General features: G+C 42.9%; 1 protein-coding gene across 1 annotated transcript in view; it reads left to right on the forward strand.

Annotated features, from left to right (window-relative positions):
• TFCP2L1 (transcription factor CP2-like 1) overlaps window positions 1-26,579 on the forward strand; it is an 85,462-nt gene that overhangs the window by 19,790 nt on the left and 39,093 nt on the right. The window contains exon 2 of the mRNA XM_015419603.1: window positions 10,832-10,983. Coding sequence (XP_015275089.1) covers window positions 10,832-10,983 — 152 coding nt within the window. The remainder of the gene's footprint in view (window positions 1-10,831; window positions 10,984-26,579) is intronic.

Consider the following 26,579-nt stretch of genomic DNA (forward strand, 5'->3'; position numbering starts at 1 on the left):
GGAAAGAGGGAAAGAAAGAGTGAGAGAAGGAGCAGGGGGTGGTGCTTGTTGCATGTGCCCGCCCCCTGGGCTCTTTATTGCCGGAGCTCCACTCCTGTGCGCTCCTGCAGGAAATGACCCCTGCCTGTGAGGTAGGCTGGATTGTGTGAGAGTAACTGCCTCAAGATCACCTGCTGAGCTTCATGTCACAGTGGGCCTCCCAGATCCGAGTCCAACACCTTAACTATCATGGCCGTCTTTGGCAACTGTAAAAAGAGAGGCATGTTTGGAGTGTATTGAGTGAACATTCCAGGATTTTAAGCAGCTGTCTTGATTCACTCATTCAAATATCTGATCAAAACAAAACTGTAAGGATCCAAATTAGAGTGTTTGGAAGGCCAAGGGCTAGGCTAGCATACTAGGCTTTTTTAAAACCTGTGTTTTCATTCACCAAATGCAGATTGTAAGGCATCGAGATGGAGAGTTATGTAATTATGTGTTGTGTGATATAACTATCAACCCAGCCCTTGAGTTGGGGTCAAGGCTATACAACTAAGGCCCCTGTTCACATGCTGAATTTGCCACGGGAGAGCCACGATCGAATGGCAGAGTTTCCAAGCGCGATCACACTGCAACATCTGGCAAGTGGAGCGCACCCATGGCCAACCCGTGGCGTACCGCCAAAAATGTGTGATAAAAAACTACCTGCTCATACTAGCAACTGGTTTGCCACGAGCTGCCTCCAAACTCCCTCGGTGTGGTTGCGCCGACGCGCTGCTTTTCTCTCTGGCCCCTCATTGACGCACAGACGCGGAGGGAAGGAACCATGGTGTGCCACCAACGTGTGGGATTGCATTCTGGCAGATCTAATTGCGGTGGCGCAAATAGCCCCACCTCCCCCCCGCAGTATCCGGCCCGTGTGACCGGGGCCTAAGTAGTTCTAAAACAAAATTGCTTTTAAAAAGCATTTTAAGGCAGGATCTGGCAATCTTTTACTAGTAGTGGGCCACACCGTCACAGGGTGATACCAGTGAGGACTTGAATGATAGCTATGCCTTTATAAAATACTTGGTTGCCAGGTTAATAGTCATGAGGGTAAAAGACAGATAAAATGGTGTATGTTAAGAATGGATGGTGAGAAAAGAAGGGAAGAAAGAGAAAACTAAGAAGGGAAAGGATGAGGGGAGTGTGAATTGGAGGGCTGAATTAATAATGGGATTCTAGGTGCGCCCCACAGAATTTCTCTTCCCACACAGAGATGTGAAACTTCCAGAAGTTTTGATGCTCTTTTCCATTGGGGGGGGGGAAAACCCAGAAAATTTTGGGGAAATTTTAATATATGCAGTACTTATTTTCCTATCAAACCAAAACTACTTCTGCAGATTTAACAATTTAAAAGACATCATTTATAATTTGGCATATAAAGGCCTTGTTCACATGGAGGATTTGTCGCGCTAAAGGCATGAATGTCAGGCGGATTTACGGGGCGCGATCACACCACAACATGTGGGAAGCTGCACCGTGGCCAACCTGTGGCGTCCTGCCAAAGATGCATAGTAAAAAAGTAGCATGGAAAGTGCACTAGTATCTGGAAAATGCAGGGCAGGGGTGGGCATCTGATCGTGGGAGCACTAATATCCCGTGGCATCTGGTGCCCGTCCACATCCCGTCACAAACCGGATGTTTTTCGTAAGCGCATGCACACAAACACGTAACTGAAAGCAGTGCTGCTCCGCAGACCTGCACATGCACACAAACGCGAAACACTTGCTGCGCGGCTTCTTTGCCACGCTCCAGCATCAGCGTGTGATCGCCAGCTAACAGCGTGAACGCGAAGCCTCGGGAAAACGTGTGATCGGGCTACCGCGCTTTATTTTGCTCCGGGGCTAACAGCCACGCCTCCCCCCCACGTTATCCGGCCCGTGTGACCGGGGCCTATGTTAAGAATGGAAGGTGAGAAAGAAGGGAAGAAAGAGAAAACTAAGAAGGGGAAGGATGCGGGGAGTGTGAATTGGAGGGCTGAATTAACACTGGGATTCTAGATGCACCCTGCAGAATTTCTCTTCCCACACAGAGATGTGAAACTTCCAGAAGTTTTGGGGAAAATTTAATATATGCAGTACTTATTTTCCTATCAAACCCAAACTACTTCCGCAGATTTAACAATATAAAAGACATTTATAATTTGGCATACAAAATTGTGCTATTTGGAATATTTATGGAATTTAACAGCATAAATGTCTTTGTTTTCTATAAGAAAAATTGCAAGTATATCCAATACCTGCGAGAGGATCTGAGAGACCCAGGTCTGAATCCCTATTCTGCCACGGAAGCCTGCGTCAAATGCAGTGTTTTGTTTTCCCCTGTGTTCTTCACATACATTCTCAGTCATCTTATAGGAAGCAGGGGAGGTGATTATATTATAGAAGGCGGCTGAGCTAGAAGGGCTGCCTAAAGCTTCCCTGTGAATTCATGACTGAGGTGGGGCTTACCAGGGGCCATTTCGTAGAAAAAGAGGTGCAGGAGCTCATTAGCATAACTCATTAGCATAACTAATTTGCATGTGCCACGTGTAACGATATGAGCTTATGTTTGTATTTCTGTATAGTGGTGATGCTGCTTATGTGTGCTTTTTTGGATTGCTAGCTATGGGGGGGGGGGGAGACGGACGTGCAGATCTGTCCTCACAGGGGACGGAGAGCTTGTAGCTGAATAAAACTTGGTCTTAAAGGTGCTGCTGGACTGTTTTGGACCAGGGGGGGGCGGGGGGAGGACTCTGGAACTTACCTGGCTGCTTCTTGCTCTGACTGAGGGCTGCTGGGAGCAGGGGGTGGGGCTTGTTGCAGGTGCCCGCCCCTGGGCTCTTTACTGCCGGAGCTCCGCTCCTGTGCGCTCCTGCAGGAAATGACCCCTGGGGCTTACTCTTGGACTAAGTTTACTGACTCACCCTATAGCTCTTTTGCTTTACCACTTTCAGTCTCCTAGAACCATAGCTTCTTCTGGAGGTTCATTGCCAGTTGTACATTTTTACCAAAATTCCAACAAAACAATACTTTAAGAACCATAACCTGTCTAAGGTCCAACCTACAGTTGGCACTTGGTGGCATGTGATTGTTTCTTGACTTTTTTAAAAAAATCCAAATGCAGTCACAGGAGCTGCAATCTGCAGGGAAAGGTCGGTGGGGACTTGGAAACTTTTCCGGCTGGTTTTTCTGCTAGGAATAATCCACTGAACAAAAGCAGCCTGGGGAAAGTGATTTTTTTTTTTTTAAGTTAAAAAACTACCAGTGAGAAAGGTCAAACTACATGTGAGAATGTCACATGGAGTTAGTGTGCAAGGTTGCTAAAAGCACTTTAATGCAGTGAAGTAATTTGGCCAAAATATTTTCATAGTACCAGGGAAACTGTCTTTCTGTGCATAGCCCTTTAGTTTTATTTCTCCATAAAATGAAATCGTGGCCTTTCAGTTGAGAACATTTTATCATGTTTATTGCCAATCACGCATGCCTCATTTAACGGGCTTAGAAGGCGTCCTCATCTCTGCCAACCTGGTGATTAGAAAATGGAACAAGGAGTGAATGATTAAGCCGTACATAAGCAGGGCAAACACCTTGACCTGATTTCTGGCCCATCCACGGTCTTGATGCTTATGTCTGTGTGTGGCATGAAATTAATTTCATGAAAGTGTTCCTTCCGTATCTGGAAAGTAAATGGGTGCCTGCTACTGATGGACAGAGATGAGTAGGAGGGATGATCACATCAAGTGCTACACCACTGGGGCATTTAGGTTGGAAGGCTGGAAGGTTATATTTGGCGAATAAAGTTAGATTAGCAGACCTGGCAATTCTGTTTTGGTGCCTTGTTAAAAAGAGGGCATATGAATCCACAGGTCTTGTGTTCAGCTGCAAATTGTTATGTTGAATAGGGTGAAGTAACACTATTGGTTTTAATTATATCAAAACTAGGTCTGTGGCCATATATGAACAACCACTGGCTCAAGTGAAAGTTAAGGGCTTAGTATCCAGATATTTTGCAACAGCAAGGGGCACACAACGGGTGTGCCCCTTATCTCCACTTTTATTTGCCCTAGCAATAGAGCCATTAGCTGAGGCAATTTGAAGTAAAAAAAAGAATTAAAGGCATCCAAATAAGCAATAAAGAACATAAATTAAGCCTCTATGCTGTATTATTATGGCTGCGGTCACACGGAACATTAGCCATGCGAGTCAGACGGAAGACATGCGGGTTTTCCGGGCGCGATCCCACCGGCACATCTGGGAAGTGTAGCACTCCCGTGGCTCAAACGAGGCTTCCTGCCGAAACCACGCGGCAAAAAACTAGTACCTCCGAGGTACTAGTTTCCGGAAACCGCGGGGCAAGGGCGGGCGTCTGATCGCGTTTCCGGTGGCATCCGGCGCCCGCCCATGTTCCCTGGCGAAGGAATGGTTTTGATTGGACGTTATGTATTGATTGTGATTGGATGTAACATACCTAATGTGATTGGTAGTCGTAAAACATTGTGGGTGTGGCTATCCCAGCCAGAGTTGTATATAAGTTGCCGTTTTGTTTATGGAAATGGTCTAGCTGGTCTAGTCCTTACAAGGCTGAGTCTGTATGCTGATCTCACTGAAATAAAGCTGAAATCACTGTTTGAACTGTTCCTCCGAGTTAAGTGTCATACTTAACACTACTTACCTTAAAAAGTCTTTGCAATTCAATTGGATTTCAAGCTGTTGGATATACCTTGGAGTTCACATTCTGTTGGATAAGACAAATTTAGAAGGAGAAGAGATTGGATTTGTACCCCACCCTTCACTCGGAGTCTCAGAGTGGCTTACAAACCCCCTCCCCATAACAGACACCCTGTGAGGTAGGTGAGGCTGAGAGAGCTCTTTCAAGAACTGCCATTTCAAGGACAGCTCTTGTCAAATCTATGGCTTGCCCAAGGTCATCCAGCAGCTGCAAGTGGAGGAGTGGGGAATCAAACCCGGTTCTCCCAGATTAGAGTCCACACACTTAACCACTACACCAAACTGGCTTCCCCCAAACAAAAGCAACTTTCAACCTGTAATACCAAAAGTAGTATTGGCAAAAACTCAATTAACATGGATTGAGAAAATGCACTTGGTAAAACATTTTATTTTCCCCAAGTTTCTTTTTTTATTTAAAACCATACCTGTAAAAATTCCAAATGGGAGCTTCAAAAATGGCAGGAAAGGTTAAATTGTTTTATCTGGAATACTAAAAAATTAAGAGTTAACTTTGAGATTCTCCACAGACCATCCAGTAACAGGGGACTACAAATTCCTGACTTGAGGCTATATTATGAAGCCTGGGGAAAGTGATACATAGTTAACATAGTTAACATAGTTAACATGTTGGCTCAAGACACTAAGGATTGCTGGCCTGATATAGAGCAAGAATATACAAAATCCTTTTCCCCGCAAGAAACAACCTGGACCAAACCTCATATGCTACCAACTTCTATTTAAAACAACAAATTCTTAGAGATGACATTGAAAATTTGAGACAGGTGCAGAGGTAAATCAGCACCTTGCATTTCTCTATTATCCACATTTATCAATCAAAATTGGTTCCCCGCAGCAGGAGGAAAAAGTTTATATCAAAAGTGGGCAAAAGTAGGAATAGCCTGTTTATTAGTTTTGACAGATAAGTGACTCCTCCTGGGAAAAGTACCTTTAGGAAAAAAACCCCTGGGATTTTCAATACTTTGATTCCTCTACTTCCAAATAAAAGGCCTTTTTACCAACCCAAATATCTTAAAATCACTCTGGAGGGAGTTCACATAGTTTGAAGTGTTCATTAAAAGTAAAAATCATCATTATAAAGGCCGTATCTCAAAAAGCATTATCTTATAAAAACGGCAAGAGGATTGTCAGCCTTTAGTAAATATTGAACAATGGAAATCAGTTTGGACATCTTTCATGCGCACAACAAACATTATAAATACAAAATACCAATCTTTTAAACCAGGAAAACCTAGCTATGTAAACAAATCTAATAGCCCACTCTGTTGGAAGAACTGTGGCCTCATTGGTTCATATCACCACTGCTGGTGGAGCTGTTTTTTTCATTAATAATTTCTGGAAGAACGTGGTGAACCAAATCAAACTGATCACAGGATATGATGTCCCCTTCACTCCAGAAGCTGTTTTACTGAATTATTGGTAGGGTTGCCAAGTTGTTTCTTCGCCGCAGCAGGGGACTCCCGGGTGGCGACTGGAGTTTTCCCTTCGATGGTCGTGGCCCCGCCCCCAGCATGCCCGGCGTCCTAACGTCACTTCCTGGTGAGGCGCACGTCGGGGTGGGGTTCCCTCCGGGGCCCGATCCACCACCGGTGGGGAACGGGCCTCTGGGGCGGGGGTTTCCCCGCCCCCCGGGGGGACTTGGCAAACCTAATTATTGGTCAGATCCTTCATTATGGAAAGCAAAAAGAGAATTGATTGTCATACTGCTTGCTGTGGCAAAATTGGCTATAGCAACCAAATGGAAAGCTAATAAAGCCCCATCTCTGGAACTTTGGTATTTAAAACTCTAGGATCAAATGATCATGGCAAAAATAACCCCTGGAAGAAGATACCACTAGAGAAGATGGCCTAACTATGCAGGGACATGGTTTTCAGTGATGGAATTTTTAGTTTCTAACAATATCCTTCCCCCAAACAATATAAAGACTATTTAATATTGTAATTATTCTGGGAGTATTGTGGTAATAGAATATTTTGAAGTAGAATACTGTACTCTAAAAGTACTGTACAATAATCTTTGAACTGTGTAGGTCATGTTAACTATAATTTTGTTTATGTATTATGTATACTTCCCTCTAATTGGTGGTGAGCTTGTATATTTTGTTATTATATAATATGAATAAAATATTAATTTTAAAAATAGATTTGTGAATAGCAAAAGGTTAGTTACTTCTGGACATCATGTGGTAGATTCAGATTTCACTGCTGTGGCTTTTCCTACATTTTTTGGTGACCAGATTTAAAAAAGCTCCCGTGACACATGTTTACCTTTTCTGAATCTGGTGAAAAGTATGTGGAATGGCCTTATAATGTGCCCCAACTTGTTTGGAAACTTTAAAAACTTTTTAAATTTATATCAGGTAGAATAATGTATAAGGTTGTACAGCATCCAAAAATTTTGTATTCTAATATTCAGTGAACAGTATCAAATTCTGTAGAAATCTGTTATCTTGATTATTCTTACTGTCCCTCTTACAATAAGTCAATTTTGTTATTAATGCTATCATCCAGATTTGCTAATACCATTCAGCCATGAATGGCAGACTTCCATTTTGTAGCAGTATATACCTATCTCGTCAGTTCCAACACAGTTGTTAAACTAACCTTAACTATTACTTTCTAATGTATTAATATTTCATAGCCTGTCATTTCTTTAATGACAATTCAAGATATATTATTGAAAGGGCATTTTTATCATACAGTTCCAAAATACATGCACTATATTTGCTTTTGCTAGCATTCAATACCAGCAGAATTGTAGTTTATAATAGCTTTTATTCATATTCATCACATTCTTATTGCTTCTTATTGCAGGCGTATGATTTGCAATTACATTATTGCATTACAGATCTACCACAGCAAAAGTCACTGGTGGGTGGGTGTATATATGTGTGATTTGCAGTTACCGCTTTCATCCTTGAAGTATGGATTTGCTTTGGACGAGTGTTGTAATAATGGTGATAGGTGTTATAGATATTCTTCTGTTTCTTATTTGGAGACTTCAGTGAACTGTATACCTGTTTTGTCTGTGGCTAATATGCAATTTCTACCAGTTAATCTAATTCTAGGTCCCTGCCACACGGGGGGGGGGGGGGGAGGGGGACGAGCAGGGGGACGAAGTGTGGCTTTTGAAAGCCGCACCAAAATAGGCACGCGACGGCGGGATCACACAGATCCTGTGAGCCACCGCGCAGTTGCTCCCCAGCACGATCAGATGCTGGGGAGACCAGGGAGAAAGCGATGAGACAGAGATGGAGGCTGCCGAACTGCGCATGTGTGTGCATGTGCAGTTCGGCCAGGAGCGCTGGCAGAAGGATGCACCGGCGATCCTATGACCACACTTGCCGCGGCCTTTCTGGTAAGTCCACCTCTAGGGGTGGTTCTTTTTTGCAGCGGGTTTTCGGCCTGAAGGGCCGAATCGGGAACGGGTGCACACCGCTTCCCAAATGTTGCGGTGTGATCACACCCGTTTGCTGCGCCCCTGATTTGTCCCTCTCCCGGCCCAAACCCTTGCATGTGACCGAGGCCCCAGTTGGTCTTTTATGAAGGGGTCGATGTTCTTCCAATATACCACAGTAACCATTTTAGCAACTGTAAGCAAAGTTTAGATTAACTTTACTCAGGTTCAGGTTTCATTTTATTGCCTTTAGCCATAGGCCATTACAATGAAACTTTACTCAATATCTAAAGAAAGTAGAAACCCTTTTAAATAAAAATGGAGAGAGTGGTTTGGAGTGTAGAGGTTTTGTGACTGAAAATAATGTCCAGGTGGTAATCATTTCTGGGAGGATGAGTTGAGAGATGGAGGGTCAAAGTGTCAGCTGGGAGGGGTTACATATTGGGATAGGTTTTTTAAGGAAATTACTTATGGATTTTCTTGACAAAGTTGATTGGGGTCCCGGTCACATGCATGAGATAATGCGCGGGGGCAGCGAGGCTATTTAACCTGGAGGAAATTGACCCACAGTTGCGTGATCACACAGTTATTTGAAGCTGTGGGCATAGTCCGCCACTGCGTGATCAGACGCAATTATGGGATAGTTGGTTGGGGTTTTTTGCTGTTTGTTTTCGATTTGTTTAAACAGAGGATCAATGAATCGCATCTCCACACTGAGGGCTTCCTACAGCAGTATGCGATAATGCGCATACTGAGAAGGGAAAAAAACCCCAGTGGCACGGAGTCGGGATGGCCTGATCAGACCATCCCGACGCCATGAGAGTGCGCTGGAGTGATGGCACACAGGGGAAAGTCTGTTTGTGGCCCATAGCAACCCGTTTGATACTGGACTTTCCTCGGTATTTTTAACTCCGCTTCTTCGGTGGAGCGAGATGTGTTGCCGACGGGTGCGGGATGCTTGCCAGATGTTCCTGTGTGATCATGCCCTTAAAATATGCCCGGCATTTGTGCCTATCGTGCGGCTAATTCTCCGTGTGATCGGGACCTGGATATATCTAATTTTGTGTCTGGGAAACATTTTGTTGAGCAGAACTCTCTACAGTTTTTATCACAAGGAAGATATTTTGGGGCGAGACCTGATAATTTCTCCAAAATTCCTCTTTATACTGTTCAAACACATCAGTCTTTCCCAGTCTCCACACATATATCATTTCTCCAGCTTTTCAGGTACAACTGCTAATTCTCTGTACTGTTTGCTTGTGGGAACGGGGCTGGAGAAACATGAAGCAAATTCTGAAGTGTAGAGATGCTAAATTAAGTTGGCAGGTTGGGCAGGGACTGAATATTTTGGCAAAAATATTGTTTTCCTTGGCATGCAGTATTTGAAGTAGCTGGTATGGCCTACTCATCAGTCTGCATCACTAGATGATTGCATTAAGTAGTTAGCTTTCTAGTAATCTGGACAGAATACTGATAATGTTTAAGTAATGTTGAGTTGCAGATTTTTCTATTCATTCTTTTTATTAAAAATAATATCCTACAATGCGTTCCCAGCGTGGATTGCGCATTACATTTAAGAAGAGTAAAATACAATGAAGAGAGACAACCAGCCTCCAATTCTATGCATTACATTTAAGAACAGTAAAATACAACGAAGAGAGAACAACTAGCCAGTAAAAAAGGTAAAGGTTCCCTTGCTTGAAAGCCAGTCGAATCTGACTCTAGGGTTGCGGTGCTCATCTCCGTTTCAAAGCCGAAGAGCCAGCGCTGTCCAAAGACATTTCTGTGGTCATGTGGTCGGCATGACTAAACACCAAGCCGCACGGAACGCTGTTACCTTCCCACCGAAGTGGTCCCTATTTATCTACTTGCAATTTCTTGCTTTCGAACTGCTAGGTTGGCAGGAGCTGGAACTAGAGATGGGAGCTCACTACATCATGCAGCACACGGGTCTCGAACTGCTGAACTACTGACCTTCTACAACCTGCAGTTCAGCGTCTTAACCACTTGAGCCACCGCAGCTCCCCATATATAAATAAATAAACGCAAGCACTGTTAAATTCATCAAAAATATAATATATTCATCAAAAATCTAAAATATTCATCAGTTCCACAGTTTAATCAAAACAGCCTATGCATGAAACACTGTATGGAATACCGGTAGGGATAGGGTTGAACTTGACTACCTTGGGAGTGCATTCCAGGGATACAATCTTGATACTAAATTAACATGACTAAACTGAGGCTAACATAGTTTGGTCACATCCTAAGAAGACAAGACTCACTGGAAAAAACAATGCTAGGAAAAGCAGAAGGCAGGAGGAAAAGAGGAAGACCCAACATGAGATGGATGGACTCAATAAAGAAAGCCACGGCCTTCGATTTGTGAGACCTGAACAAGGCTGTTAATGGTAGGATGTTCTGGAGGTCATTAATTCATAAGGTTTTCATAAAGTGGAAGCGACTTGACAACACAACACACACACACACACACACACAACCTTGATATTGAAAAGTAACTCTCTTACATTGTTACTTGCTAGTGGGGATGCATGGAAAAGGACCTCAGTGCCTGATCAGATGTCTGTGGTAGGACCTAATCCACAGTTCTGTAATTATTCTGCAGCTTTTGTAGTCTAACAAGAATGTTTCCCTATTTACTTATGTGTTAATTGTGTTGTTTCAGTGATGTCCTTGCACTGCCAATCTTCAAACAAGAAGAACCTCAACTATCTCCTGAGAATGATGCAAAGCTCCCTCCCTTTCAATATGTGCTCTGTGCAGCCACATCTCCTGCTGTGAAGCTTCATGAAGAGACTTTAACCTATCTCAACCAAGGTAGAACCAGTACAAAACTGAATAAGCAAAGAAGCAATGCTGTCCATTGGCTTCCTGATTAAGTTAAAGCCCTGCTCGGCCTGGGAATTGTTGAAACTGAGTTTATATGCACTTAGTTGGTGCACTGAGGGAATATCAGGGGAGCTTCATATATACCATTTTAAGTTTCCTAAAGGAAAAAGTTAGAAATGCAATACTTCTCCTATTGAAAAAATGAAATCTATTTCATCATATCTTCACATTGTGAAAGCCAGTTAATTTCCATGTGAACGCCTAGTTGACTTGAACCAACAAAGCATATGGTCCCAATGAGCAATTCCTTCATTATTGCTGCCATTTTGAAATATAGTTCTGTCATCTACCTGCAGATCAATATTGTGCTAGAGGTGAAAATGGGAGAAGTTTAATTAATAACCATTTATAGACTTTCCTAGATAGGTATGCCAGGCCATGGCCGGCAGCCAGTGGGAGGGCTGTGGGCAGGGACATGGAGGGTGGGCACGATGTTATTATTATTATTTATTTATTATTTTCAATTTATATCCCACCTTGCCAGGCGGACTGGCTCAAGGTGGCGTACAAACATTAAAATGCAATAAAACAGTAAATATAATAAAGTACAATAAAATACACATAAACAACCTGCATAACATTGTAAAAGTGCTAATAAAGACGGTGCAAGTGATGGCGGCATTCAGTATACAATCCCATAGTGAAAGGCAGTATCCTACGGTGTATCATAAGGGCCGTGGTATGTTCCGGTGGCTCATTCGTCAGAGGCGGCTCCTAATCGAAAGCCTGGTGGAAGAGCTCTGTTTTACAGACCCTGCGGAACTGTAAAAGGTCCCGCAGGGGCCTGATGTCATCTGGGAGCTCATTCCACCAGTGTTGAGCCACCACTGAAAAGGCCCTGGCTCTAGTAATGGCCAACCTGGTGTCTTTCAGGCCAGGGAGAGTCAGGCGATTCTGTGTCCCTGACCTCAGTGCTCTCTGGGGCACATATAGGGAAAGGCGGTCCCTCAAGTAGACAGGCCCCCGACCATATTGCTATGTCGCTTCTACCATACAGTACCACAAAATTTCTGCTGATTCCTAGACCTACACTGTCAGTGACATTGCTGGGGTTTTTTTTATTCTGCTGCCACTCTGAGTGGCAGTGGGCAATGGATCTTGCCAGCAGGAGGCTTCCCACTGTAGTGGAAGGCCTGGCAAGCCTTGTGTTTCAGTTCAACTAGGGTGGTTGTCCTGGTTACTCAGTTAGAAAGCATCATGCAATACAGTGAGCAGAATACCGAAACTAGACCAGAGAAGTATATGGTTTCAACTTTCTGCTTATCCTGAAGCTTACTGAGTGGCCTCGGGCAGGTCACGATGTTTAAACAATTTAGGTCATAGGATTGTTGTGAGAATATAATGGGATAACACTATGCTCCCTGAGCTTCTCGGAGCAACATATGTGAAATATTAAGTCTGACTATATTATTTTAAGCTGCAGTGGAAATGCCTTTATGCAGCCCACAGAATCTTTGTAAAGTATTTGGTGTAATCTGCTGATAATTCCTGTGTATACTGTAGACATAAGCAGCACATTTTTCAGGATATGTTTGTTATTTAAATGTGAACAGTTTTGGCAACAGTTGCTGTGCTTGACTGTGTTTGGTGATAATACATTATTAAAGAGTTCAGGGTTTTCATTGATATTCAAAATAGCTATGAATCCTGTTCGGACTCAGCTGCTTCTGTCCTAATACTACACTTTCATTAGTTTCCCACAGAATCTATTATCTAATTTCAACTTTTATTTTTTTGTACTCAAATGGCAAAAATTAAGATACATGTGCTAAGGTAGTGCAGAGTGCAGCGGTTTATGAATGTCTCTCTCCAGTATTGGGTTGATTTGCTGTTACGCTTGCAGAAAACGAAGGCATTCATACTTAAAATTTCAAAAATGTTCCAGAGTACAACTTAATATGCAAACTATTATGCACTTTTGTTGTCAGAACAATAAAATAAGTTTAGAGATGATAAGAAAGTAAGTGTTGCATATATTTCAGTTTCCCCCCAAATTTCCATTCAGGAGGGGGGATTGCAGAAAAATCATTTTTTCTATTGCTTCAACATTTCTGAGAACATTACAGATGTCAGTGGTTAATCATTCTTGAAAATGTGACTGGACATGGGCTTATAGGGACTTGAGGGAAGACCGCAGGTGACTTGCTACTACACAGCTTGCATGAATTACCCAGGCCTTTACTGTTCAACAGAAGATTTCCCACAAAGGCCAATGTAGTGTAGTAGTTAAAGAACCAGATTGGGAGAAGCAGGTTCAAATCCACATTCTGTCATGGAAGTTCACTGGGTGACCTTGTGCTAGTTATACAGTCTCATACGAACCTACTTCACAGGGTTGTTGTGGGGAAAAATGGAAAAAGAAGAGATTAGATTTATACCCCACCCTTCATTACCCAAGGGAGTCTCAGAGCGGCTTACAAACTCCTTTTCCCTTCCCCTCCCCACAACAGACACCCTGTGAGGTGGGTGGGGCTGAGAGAGCTCTGACAGAAACTGCTCTTTTTCAAGGACAGCTGTTATCAGAACTGTGGCTTGCCCAAGGTCACCCAGCAGGTGCAAATGGAGGAGTGGGGAATCAAACCCCGTTCTCCCAGATTAGAGTCTGTGCACTTAACCACTACACCAAAATGGAGGGGATGTAAGCTCTTTTGGAGAGAAAGTGGGGTATAAATGACATAAATAATAGGTAATAGGTATATAGCTGAAGATAGGGGACAGATAAAGACTTGGTGGGTGGATGGGAAGGAGATAAGGAAGCAAGAAAAGGTGAGGATATGGGGGCTACCAGGAAAAGGAAAAGAGGAAATAGTGTGGGAAAAGGGATAAAGGGGAAACTGAGGCTCATGCAGGTTTCCCACCATGCAAGTGGGCCATAGAGGCTGCTAGGGAGAGGGAAGGAGGGAATCTGAGGTAGACAAAGGTAGGTTGGCTGGTGGATGGGAAGGAGATAAGGAAGCAAGAAAAGGTGAGGATATGGGGGCTACCAGGAAAAGGAAAAGAGGAAATAGTGGGGGAGGGAGAAATAAATGCTTCCCAGTAGGTCCTCGTGGGTCCCCTGCTTGTGGGTCTCCTGCTTGCAGGTCCCCTGCTGGTTTAATCAGAATAGCAACATCCCAAGCCAAGCTCCACTGGATGTTGTGAAATGGTTCTGGCCCAAAATGACACGCCTGGGCATATGACAAAATAATGTTAATATTCCCCAGTGGTAACTGTTTGTTAGATTGTGGTTCCCTGACAGCTCTGTCCCAGTATTCAGGTGTGCTTTGAGAAGGTGACCCTTCCAACTGAGGGGTGCTGATGAAATAGCACTATGAGATTAGAACAGGTGGTAGGAAAAGCAGATAAAACTTAGAGTTAAATACCTTGGGGTACAGGGTTAAATACCTTGGGGTGCTTAGGGTTAAATACCTTGGGGGTACAGGAAAAATTAACAAGAATCCTGTGGTATTCTTAAGGACAAGCATATTTATTCTAGCTTTCATGAACTGGGAGGTATTTTGTCAGATGTATATAATGGGTACTCAGCAGATAGGCAGATAATATGTGAGATTATGAGGGGGGAAAGTTGTAAACCGCAGGGTCAAAAGGCCATGGAATGCAGGAAATGCAGAGTGAAGTGTGATTGTGTAAAAATCAGATCAATCAAGAAAAGTCCAGTGACTGTTTACAAGAGTAGAGGTGGGGTGGTCATGCATAGTTTGGCTCAGTTAAAACTCATAAGGCAGGTTCTATCTGGGGATCTGATGTGTGGATCTGCTATCCTTTAGCAGATCTGCGTTGCTTTACATGTACTCTTATATTTTTAAATAAAGTAAACATTGCAAAGACACTATACAGTCTCGGTCCTTTCTCATCCCAAGAAAATGAACACTGGTAGTGCTGCCCCTGGGACTTCTAGCTAACACAGCTCTCAGGCAACCTCCTTTTATTCATTATTCCAATGAGATGGTGAAAATAATGCTGATCTACCTTTAAAGCTTATTGTAAGAATTACCAAGGAAGGTCTTGTGCTCAAAAGCACTATAGGTAATATTTCTGTGAGTAAATCATAGAATCATAGAATCACAGAATGTTAGAGTTGGAAGGGACCTTGCAGGTCATCTAGTCCAACCCCCTGCACTCTGCAGGAGCATGGCTGAAAGATAGCCCTACATACCTACAACCAGTGTTCCCTCTAAGCTGAGTTAATGTGAGCTAGCTCACAGATTTTTGGCCTCTGGCTCACACATTTTTGTCTCAGCTCAGGAAGGATGGCTCCAGAGCAAACTAATTTATGCAGTAGCCAAATCACTTGCTCACAACTTTAATGCCGGTAGCTCACAAAGTAGAATTTTTGCTCACAAGACTCCACAGCTTAGAGGGAACATTGCCTACAACATACCCGAAATATGGTCGTCCAGCCTCCGCTTGAAAACGTCCAGCGAAGGAGCATCTACCACCTCCCGAGGCAGATTGTTCCACTGCTCAAATACTCTTACAGTTAGGAAGTTTCTCCTGATATTTAGCCGGTAACAATGCATCCTAACACTGCATTAGCTTTCTTCACAGATAATAAATAATAAAGTAAGAGTCTCTGTATGCCAGAATTGTGCCTTTTCATCCAATACTATTTATTATATATATCCTGCTTTTCTCATTCTCTTAATGGTTCAAAACAATATGAGTGAGTAAGGGGTAAGAGACCTGTCCATATGGCAAAGCATAATTCTGCCATCCTGCAGGGTGGATAAAAATCAATGTTTTTTTCTAAAAAAAAATTTCAAAATTTTTGAAAAATTTAAATCAAATTTTAAAAATTTAATTTGGGTTAAAAAAATAATATGCTTTCTGAGGGAAAATCTATCTAAAGATAGTTTTCTATTTAAGATACATTATAGTCCAAAGGTTACTCATAACGAAATAAGGATTAGTTTTTGATAATGTAGTATGAGGCTGTATATTCATGCAGTTTTTTTTGTAAATGAGCTCCATTAATCCATTTACAATGTTATGCTCTTCCAGAGGTTTCTGTAAAATTATTGGGGGGGAAAGTAGAAGATACTATCACAGGTGCTTGGTTTTACAGTTCTCAAAATCGTGAATTTGTTTCGGCAGAGAGGACATGCCTCTTCTTCACAGCAAAAATGTTATAAAATAAACATATAGAGTTGGAAAAAAGACCTTAATCCCATTGTTCCTTTGGAAATCTATGTACACAGAATCAACCCCTTACCTCTCAATGAACAGAACAAAGATTGTCGGGAGTGGAATAGATCTCCACGAGAAGCTAAGTATGAGGAGGGAGCGACAAGCAGTAAAAATGAAAGGAAATCTTTTGAGCAGAATACACCACAAGTCTTGGATCTTTGTATAGCCTGAGATTTATCATATTATTCTTTCCCTGGAGGAGAAAACCTATAATTGCAGCAGGCCATAAAAGAGACCCCATTTGGGAATATTTTAATGAAGTTCCTCTACCTATGGGTAAGGCACACATGTGTGCAAAATGCAAGCACTACAACAAACAAAGAAATGCAAGGCCTGGTGTCCTGAATGAAACAACGTCGGGAGAAGTGCTGTGATGAAGATGACAAAAACAACATGTTTGAACAGGCAGGATCTTCCGGTTGGTAAACATTTTGATTTCATCATATTTCTTAAAGACTGCCTTGAGGAACTGTCGTGTTTGAGCAAACTTACATTTGTTATTATTTGTTACTGCATGGGACTGTCATTTTGATACAGTTGTTATGAAGAAATAGAGTTGAAACAAGCAAAGATTCCTTTTTTGGGCAGTACTGATGGGCAGTGAATACAATGAGTAATACTAAATAAGCAGAAATGGTATACATAATAAAATAACAGCACTGACTTTTTTGTTTAGGGGAATCCATCATCAACATAAAGGATTCTGGAAACCATCCACCTTTGAGATCACCATCCTCCTGTTCTACAGTTTCAGAGTTATCTGTTCAGGATAGTGTTTCAGTCACATCATATACATCACACATCCACAGTTTATCACCTAAAAGAAAGACAAAACCTGACCCTCCAGGAACAACCATAGATAAGTCTGTGATAAAAACCAGCAGATTAGAAAAAGAGTTAATAGATGAAAAAATTGCCCAGTTTGTTTACGTGACAAAGTCTTCTTTCCATCTGATTGAAAACTCACACCTCATTAATATGGTTCAGTCATTGAGACCAGGATACAGTCCACAGAGCAGAGCAGATGTTGCAGGGAAACTGCTGGATAAAGTGGATGACAGAGAAATGGAACAATGTGCAACCGCTCTGGAGGGTAAAATTGTTAACCTAAGTCTTGATGGGTGGAGTAATGTCCACAATGATCCTCTGTTGTATGTTCTTGTATAACAACAGAAGAAGGGAATGTCTTCCTTGCAGAAACAATTGATACATCAGGATGGCGGAATACTTCCAAGAAGTGGCAGCAAAAGCTATTAATAACATGTGAACAAAAATTCAAATGTCTAGTACACAGTTTGGTCACAGACAATGCTGCTCATCCAAGATGAGAAGAAATTTAGAAGAGCAGAAAGGGAGTACAAAGATAATAACATATGGTCAAAGACTTCAGTGTTCCAGAAATAAAGACTAATGTCATTGAAATTGCTAAATACTTACGTAACAAACATTTTGCAGCAGCAGCTCTGAACAGAATGGATGGAACCAAGCAAACGCTCCCACAAGATGTTAGATGGGACTCTGTAGTGGACTGTTTTGAGTAATATATCAAGCACTGGCTTATTCTGATGACAGTTTGTGAACACAATCAAGAGAAAACAGATGGCACTGTCATGGCCAAAATCCTCAACATTGGCTTAAGAGAAATGTTGAACATTGGCTGCGGTCACACGGAACAGAAGCCACACAAGTGAGACGGAAAACAGGCGGAGTTTCCGGGCGCGATCTCACCAGCACATCTGGGAAGCGTAGCACTCCCGTGGCACAACCGAGGCTTCCAGCCGAAACTGCGTGGCAAAAAACTAGTACCTCGGAGGTACTAGTTTCCGGAAACTGCGGGGCAAGGGCGGGCGTCTGATCGCGTTTCCGGTGGCATCCGGCGCCCGCCCAGGTCCCCTTGCAAATAAGGTGTGTTTTTTTTGTCCACGTCTCTGTGGATGCGCACACGCACCCAACGGAGCATGCGCATTCGTCGTGTACACACAAAAACAAAACAGTTTGCGCGCCGGCTTGTCCTGTGATCAGCACCTCTCCCTTGCCATGGAACCTCCACGGTACCTCCACAGGACCTCCACGGGAGGTCTGATCGAGTAACTGCGCAGTAGTTTGCCCCAGGGCAAACAGCCACGCTTCTCCCCCGCAGTTTCCTGCCCGTGTGACCGAGGCCAATGCTGAGCATCCTGAAACCCATTTCTGAAGCTTTAAGTAAAATACAGAAAAATAGCTGTTTTATTTCTGATGCTGCTGAAATTTGGAAGGAAACGAGTGGTCACTTAAAAACAGAACTACACACTGACAAAATTAAATTCCAAAGCATTAAAAAAAAAGAATGGGACAAGCACTGTCTCTAGTTCATTTTCTGCAAATGTTATCATTATCCAGTACCACAGCCAAACCTTAAGTGCTGAGGAAGAGGAGTTAGCTTTGACATAGGTATCCAGCAATCGTCTGTCTGTAATGCCAACTATAATAAACTTCACAGCTAAGGGGGAACCATGGGCGTGTGGCGGATGGGCGTGTGGCGGCCACTGGGGCCTGTTGACCTGGCTCCCGAAGCACGGTCGCCATATTGGATGTGCCTGTGACTGTGGTGGTTGCCTGCCGAGACAGCTGCGCCTGCTTTCTCTTTGCCACCTATTACTGTTTGCAGCTGCTTCTGAGGTGATTGCAGTCGTCTGCGGGGTGTTGGGGCCAGAGAGTCGGCTGGAGGGACCGAGGAGACATCAGTCCCCCTTGGTATGTTCGGCCACGCCCGGTTCTGTTGAGCTACAGCGGCGGCGACCCTCGGCGTTTCAACATCGGGTCCTGCAGGAGCCCCGAGAGCAGCCTATTAGATTTCAAAGATGCTGGCTTGAGAACGAGGGATCCCAAGACCGAGGAGGACTGTCTGAGAGCCAGGGAAGTGGTTGCTTTACATCACCGGGAGGAGCTTCTCATATTGCAATGGACTTTGGAGGAGACATCAAGTGGCATTCAGAAGACTCCAGCTAAAACCATCTGCTGAAAGTGCTGTTGTCCTAATTTATTCATGGAGTGCCTTTGATATTAGAGCTGTATGTTAATTATAGACTAGACTTATGAATTAATAGTTAATAGTTTAATAGGGAGTTGTATTTAATTGAAGAGAGTTTGATGCACTGTTTATTTTTCTCTCTCTTGAATTGCTGAGATCTAAATTAGTCCCTTAAGTGTTCAAATTAATTAACTAATCAGTGATTAATTACCCTACCATTGAACTGATCAGTTGGAAGATTAAGTATTGGAATCGGACTATCCTATTGACGAACGAATAATTGGCTAGTCACCTAGGAAATTAGGGAATAGAAATAGAAGTTTATATTATTATATATTAATACTGGCCTTTACTTGTTGTTACTGGCCAGGGATTGGATTGCATACCAATCTGTTAGGGTGTTATTGGCAGTATATTAGCAGTTAGGATAGATTAGATAGGAATGTATTGTAGTATTAGGAATAATTGGGAAACAGTACTAGAGAACTGCGTATTATTCCGTCCTTTATATATTGGTCTGTGAATAACAACTGTGGTCTGTGAGGACCATTTAGGGGATGGCTGTGAAGATGATACCAGTGCTCCTGGGGAGGGGAAAGTATAGCAGTGGGACTGGGTGGGGAGTTGAGGGAAGCGGGCGGAGAAATAACCTAGCTCAGCCTGCTTCCAGCCTACGTCCCATCCGAAAGGTAGTCAGCAGTGGGGCTAGGATGGTTGACCGCCCTCCGACATCGGCGTTGTGTAACACCAGGTCTATAAATAATAAGACCACAGTCCTTCGGGACTTTCTGTTGGAACATAATGTAGACCTGGTATGTGTGACCGAGACCTGGGTAAGAGAGGGAGAGACAGTGTCTCTCTCCCAAACAGCCCCACCTGGATTTTCGGTCCTTCACCAATCGTGGACTAAAGGGCGGGGGGAAGAGTGGCTTTATTCATCCGGGAGGCTTACTCCTTCAGGGCGCTCCTGCCTCCAGGGATCACAGGCACCGAGTGTGTCAGCCTGGTGTGGGAAGCCTAGGAGAATGTGGCAATTTGGCTGGTGTACCAACCACCCAGTGCACCGGCCAATAGTCTGCCATCCCTGCTAGAGGCCATATCAGGCTGGGCCTTGGAACACCCTAGGCTGTTAGTCCTGGGTGATCTCAGTGTCCATGCTGATGATGTGACCTCTATGCAGGCAGTGGACCTAGTGTCATCCATGGCGGCCCTGGGACAGTGAACAGGTGGAAGTCACTTAAGTACTTGGATTTAGAGACTGTTGAAGTAATTATTTCACTTTTAACAGCAGTAGCTGCTTCTGCTGGCATAGAGAGAATATTCTGTTCCTTTGGACTCATTCATTCTAAACTGAGAAATTGTTTGGGACCCGATATAGCAGGAAAGCTTGTTTTTCTTTTCCACATTATGAACAAACAAGAAGATGAAAATGAGTGAACTATGGAGGGCAGTATTTTAAGTTTTCCATATATGGACCAGACTGATACTCTTAAGGTTTTTTTTTAAAAAATACATTTTTAACCACATCAGTTAACAGACATGGATGTTTAAGCAAATACAAGAATACAAGTGCTATAATGTTATTGTTTTCGTTAAATAAAACTATTTTAATTGATTTCCTTTCAATAAAGTACAGTAGAAAAGTTGTCCAAATATGAATGATTAACCTATTAAACTGGAGATTGTTCATCTCACAATAATTTCATAATGATTTATCTACGGTGTGTTTCTAATAGTATAACCAAAATCAGTAATTTTTTGATATAACTGTAAAACTCATCTGAAAAGTTATTATAAAAATTAAACCTTCATCTGGTTGTAAGTATTAAGATTATACCAGCAAGACTAAGTCTTTATGTAGAAAACCATGATTTAGATCTAATCTTATTGACTACTGATTTAAATGTGATTTATATCGATTTGATTTAAATAAAATCCACCCTGCCATCCTGTATTGTGGGATAGGCCATGGCTACTATCATGGGCTTTGTATTAGACGGTGTGATGGGCCAGGGTTTGAAGGGGGATGTAGAATGCAAGACAGAAAATGTGGTCAGACTTCTCCGTAGGGCACACTGGGTAGACCTGAAGTAGTATAATAGTCTTTCTTGCCTTTTCAGCCTCACCAGCATATCCTGCACAGCATACATTCATATAGCCTAGAGAAGAAGAGGTGGCCATCAGGATTAGAACCAGATAATATCCCTCCCCTGTGATGTTAGTGAAACCATAGCCCCATCATGTATCCCCTGTTCGACCCTCTTCATGGATGTTTAAGCAAATACAAGAATACAAGTGCTATAATGTTATTGTTTTCGTTAAATAAAACTATTTTAATTGATTTCCTTTCAATAAAGTACAGTAGAAAAGTTGTCCAAATATGAATGATTAACCTATTAAACTGGAGATTGTTCATCTCACAATAATTTCATAATGATTTATCTACGGTGTGTTTCTAATAGTATAACCAAAATCAGTAATTTTTTGATATAACTGTAAAACTCATCTGAAAAGTTATTATAAAAATTAAACCTTCATCTGGTTGTAAGTATTAAGATTATACCAGCAAGACTAAGTCTTTATGTAGAAAACCATGATTTAGATCTAATCTTATTGACTACTGATTTAAATGTGATTTATATCGATTTGATTTAAATAAAATCCACCCTGCCATCCTGTATTGTGGGATAGGCCATGGCTACTATCATGGGCTTTGTATTAGACGGTGTGATGGGCCAGGGTTTGAAGGGGGATGTAGAATGCAAGACAGAAAATGTGGTCAGACTTCTCCGTAGGGCACACTGGGTAGACCTGAAGTAGTATAATAGTCTTTCTTGCCTTTTCAGCCTCACCAGCATATCCTGCACAGCATACATTCATATAGCCTAGAGAAGAAGAGGTGGCCATCAGGATTAGAACCAGATAATATCCCTCCCCTGTGATGTTAGTGAAACCATAGCCCCATCATGTATCCCCTGTTCGACCCTCTTCACTCTGCACCAGTGTTCCCTCTAAGCTGAGTTAGTGTGAGCTAGCTCACAGTTTTTTAGCCTCTGGCTCACACATCTCTGTCTTAGCTCAGGAAGGAGGGCTCCAGAGCAAACTAATTCATGCAGTAGCCAAATTGCTGGCTCACAACTTTAATGCCAGTAGCTCACAAAGTAGAATTTTTGCTCACAAGACACCACAGCTTAGAGGGAGCATTGCTCTGCACCCCTTCTCAACAGCCAGACAGGTCCCGAGTTTCCAATCCAGGATAGCTTGTATGGATTATGCCCCACTGTCTTAGGGAGGCAGACCTAGAGCAGATTCAGAGGCCCGGGTGACTCTTCCTTTTTTAGCTGCCTTAATTACTTCCAGCACTCTGAAGTTACATGCAGATCCCATATTAAGTGGACATGTTCAAAAGCCCAACTAGTTACTGTGCTCCTATTCACTTCACGGCCCTCACCTCTTTCCCTTCCCATGCACAGAATCCTGATGAAAAGCTAACTCTGGTGACCTGTGACTTAGGAACGCACGTTAGTGCCTCATCCCCACAAACCAGGATTCTCCCTGGTTTATGGCATATAACTAACTCCAGGTTAGTCTGAACCGTCTGAACCGAATGCACCCCCGAAAATGTCCCATTCGGGCCCCTTTTGGGCTGCTGCGGGCTGATTCAGATTCTCTGATCTGAATCGGCTTGCCGCTGAACTGCCGCCGAATTTTGACGGCAATTCGGCCCCATTATATCCTATGGGCCATTGAAGTCAATTCTGGGGGCTGGAGGGGAGGGGATTTTAAAGGAGAGGCTCCAAATTCTCAGGGTAGCTGCTGGAGCCTCTTCTAAAGATACCCACCAGGTTTCAACAACATTGGACCAGGGGGACCAATTCTACAGCCCCCCAAACAGGTTGCCCCCATCCCCTCCATTGTTCTCTATGGTGGGGGAAAAGTACCATGTTGGCTGGTAAGCCTTTAAAAATTATTAGGGGAGGAATTCATAGAGGATAACTCCATTATTCAGTTTCTCTGCTGTTGACCTTTCCATACACAAGCGTACAAGATATATAGAAACAGTCTTTACTGTGCTTGTTCTCTCCCCACGGAATACTAAAGAGCTACAGGAAAAGAAGGGCTACATGCATCAGTGGTTGGACAGAGTGCTCTTTAGAAGGGACAGGTCTCTTGTCTTTTCTTAACTCCCTGCTTATTGCTCGAAGGGTGTGTTCAGATGGCTCTTTAGATCCACGTGAGGCACAGGTGCCTCATGGATTTAAATGTAATGTCCAGACATCAACATCTGGGAAACATCCGTCTTCCGTGAGCATCCCATTTTGCTGCGCTTCGGAGCCGTACTAAAAAGATACTACTTTAAATCTGGAGTTTTCGGATCCGACGGGCCACTCGTGGACTTTCCCCCGTCTGATCATTCCAGCGTGCAATTAAAAATGGCACCCGTTTGGGATGGTCTGATGTCAGACCATCCCGAACGGGCGCCATTTTAAAAAAATCTTGATTCTGCGCATGCACGGATAACCAAGGACGCAATATCATGCCTATGCACATGCACAAACTTTTTTTAAAAAAAAAGCCACTATGTGTGTGCCTCATTCAGTGAACGCTGTCTAGACCATCCACAGCGGAAGCAGCGCATAGTAAGGTGATTCCCCCAGGGGATGTCTGGTCATGCGAGGATGGATTTAAAAGATCGGGATCAAATTTGAGCTGGCATAATGGTGGGATTAGCTGTCTGTCTGAATGCGCCCCCAGTCTACTTTCTGGTGAAGCCCATGGGCTTACTACTGTGTTGACTGTCACTCTGTCAAGGTCAGTATCATCTGGTCCGACTGGCAGCAGCTCACCCAGAACTCTTTCATATCACCAGTTAACTTTATCTGTTTTAACTGGAGATGATAAGGATTGAACCTGGGACCTTATGCACACAAACCAGATGCTGTACCACTGAGCTATGGCCTTTCCTGTAATGCATGGATTGTGGTACAAGCTATCTCCAATGGTGCACTGGGCCATGCCTCTACCCTAAGCCACCCTGTGCCAGCATCTGCTCCAGGAAACCCTGTCAGCACCTGAATTAAGCAAATAGAATAGACATAAATGTCTATTCACAAAACCAAAAAAAGTTCACAAAACCAAAATAGGACCCACGGTAAATAGGAAATACCAAAAACCAGCAAATACCGTGCTACAGACAATTATAAAATATCTCAAAAAAATTTTAATATATTTTTTTCCTGTTCAAAGCAACTCCAGTTGACTGTAATGGCTGCTGTACTACTAAGGGCCACATAGTTAAAATCCCAGATTTCTCTGTGTTGCCACAGTCCTAATCCTGAAGACACCGTTATGTAAAATACGATTCCAGTTTTAATGGGTTCACTGTCATTATACCATTCCTAGTTGTTTCAATATTCAGTACAGGGTGGATTTTTTTTGGGGGGGGTGGGGTAGTAGCCGTCAATTTAAGTGAAATACCTGGAAGTCATTCTGGGTTCTTAAAGAATATAATGCCTCTAGCAGCTGAAATATTCATTTAACTGCCATATTGGCCTAAAGCCATAGTATGTAACAGAAAGGATAATCTAATCCTCGGTTACTGTACTGAATCCATTAGCAACATCAAGGGAACCTGCAGCTAAGCCCAGAAATTCTCTCAGAATTACAACTGGTTTTCAGTTTCTGCTGGGGTCCTTTCCCTCCCCTCTCCAAACTCAGTCCAAGCTCCACCCCTAAATCCCTAAAAATTTCTCAAACTGGAGTTGGCAAACCTGTCTGCAGCCCATTTTGCACCTGGGCAGCAGTGGCACAGCTTTGTTGGGAGGTAACAGCTTGTGCGAGCCATGTTATACCCAGTGCCCCTCAAGGATTCGAGTAAGCTCATTGTTGAAAGAAAAGTAAGCATATTGTCTGCTAACTTTTCTGATGTTGTTTAGAAAAGGAGTGGTGTGGCTTTGCCTGTGGCAAATTAAATATTTTAAGGTAAGGGACCTTAAGAACGAGTCCTAAATCTAATGAATAATCATGGTCATGGAAATAAAGGGCAAACAGTGGTTCTGGATGATTTGCTATGCAAAAGAAGTGTGCCGGCACAGAGAAGCTTATACCCAGAATAAAACTTCGTTGGTCTTAAAGGTGTCACTGGACTCAAATTTTGTTATGCGAAAGGTTGTGATAAGTGTCATTTTTGAGTTGCACTGTCTCTGAATGTTCTCTTTCTGAAACCAATTTTAAGATGCTAGTTACTGTAATGAGATTTCTTTTTGTATCCATGGACTCTTGTGATTTTGTTGAACCCTAGCTAATGCCATACCTGCTGCAGCTCTCACATTCCTGGAACTCCTTAATGCAAAGTCAGAATCTAAATCAAATTCCAGAAATGTAGCATTTTTCTTTTCTCTGTGGGAGGAAAATATATCTTCTGCATCCTTTTCTTTGGAGGCCAACCTCACCATTGACCAGGAAGCTTAAACTGATTACCATTTTCTGATGCCTTGTTATATATTGATCAACATTCTTTTGTAAGGAGGGGTAGGGGTTGCAGGATGAAGCTGAAAAACCAGTTTTTTTGTGTATATCTGTTCCTTAGTTTATTATATTTATGATGTTGCTCATATTATGGTCATTGGTTTACTCTACAGAATTTTTGTTGTTCCGAAACCTTTATCTCCCTAATTACTGTGTATATAAAGGTAAAGGTAAAGGCTTCCCTTGCTCGAAAGCCAGACGTATCCGACTCTAGGGTTGTGGTGCTCATCTCCGTTTCCAAGCCGAAGAGCCAGCGCTGTCCGAAGACGTTTCCGTGGTCATGTGGCCGGCATGACTAAACACCAAGGCGCACGGAACGCTGTTCCCTTCCCACCGAAGTGCTACCTATTTATCTACTTGCAATTTCTTGCTTTCGAACTGCTAGGTTGGCAGGAGCTGGAACTAGAGACAGGAGCTCACTCCATCATGCGGCACACTCGGGTCTCGAACTGCTGAACTACTGACCTTCCACAGCCTGTAGTCGACTGCTGTTGCCTCCTTTAGAGTCTCTAGAGAATAGTTGCCATACATGAGATTTTGATAGCAAAAGCTCACGTTGATTCCACTTTTCCCAATTTGAAATTCTGACCAGAGGAAACTACCATTCTAACAACAACCGGTATCTAAACTGAATGTTCATATCTTTATATCTAGGCTTAATAAGAATGCTTTGAATAGTAACAGTTAGTTAGAAACAAGTGAAGACTTGTGGGAAGCATTTAATTTCATTCTACCCCATTATTTCCTTTTTTCTCTTTCCTGAAAACCATAATAGTCTCTCCCCTTTTACTCCTTCTTT

The sequence above is a fragment of the Gekko japonicus genome, unplaced genomic scaffold (genome assembly GCF_001447785.1).
Source record: "Gekko japonicus isolate JY-2015 unplaced genomic scaffold, Gekko_japonicus_V1.1 scaffold1037, whole genome shotgun sequence".
In the NCBI taxonomy this organism is placed as follows: domain Eukaryota; kingdom Metazoa; phylum Chordata; class Lepidosauria; order Squamata; family Gekkonidae; genus Gekko; species Gekko japonicus.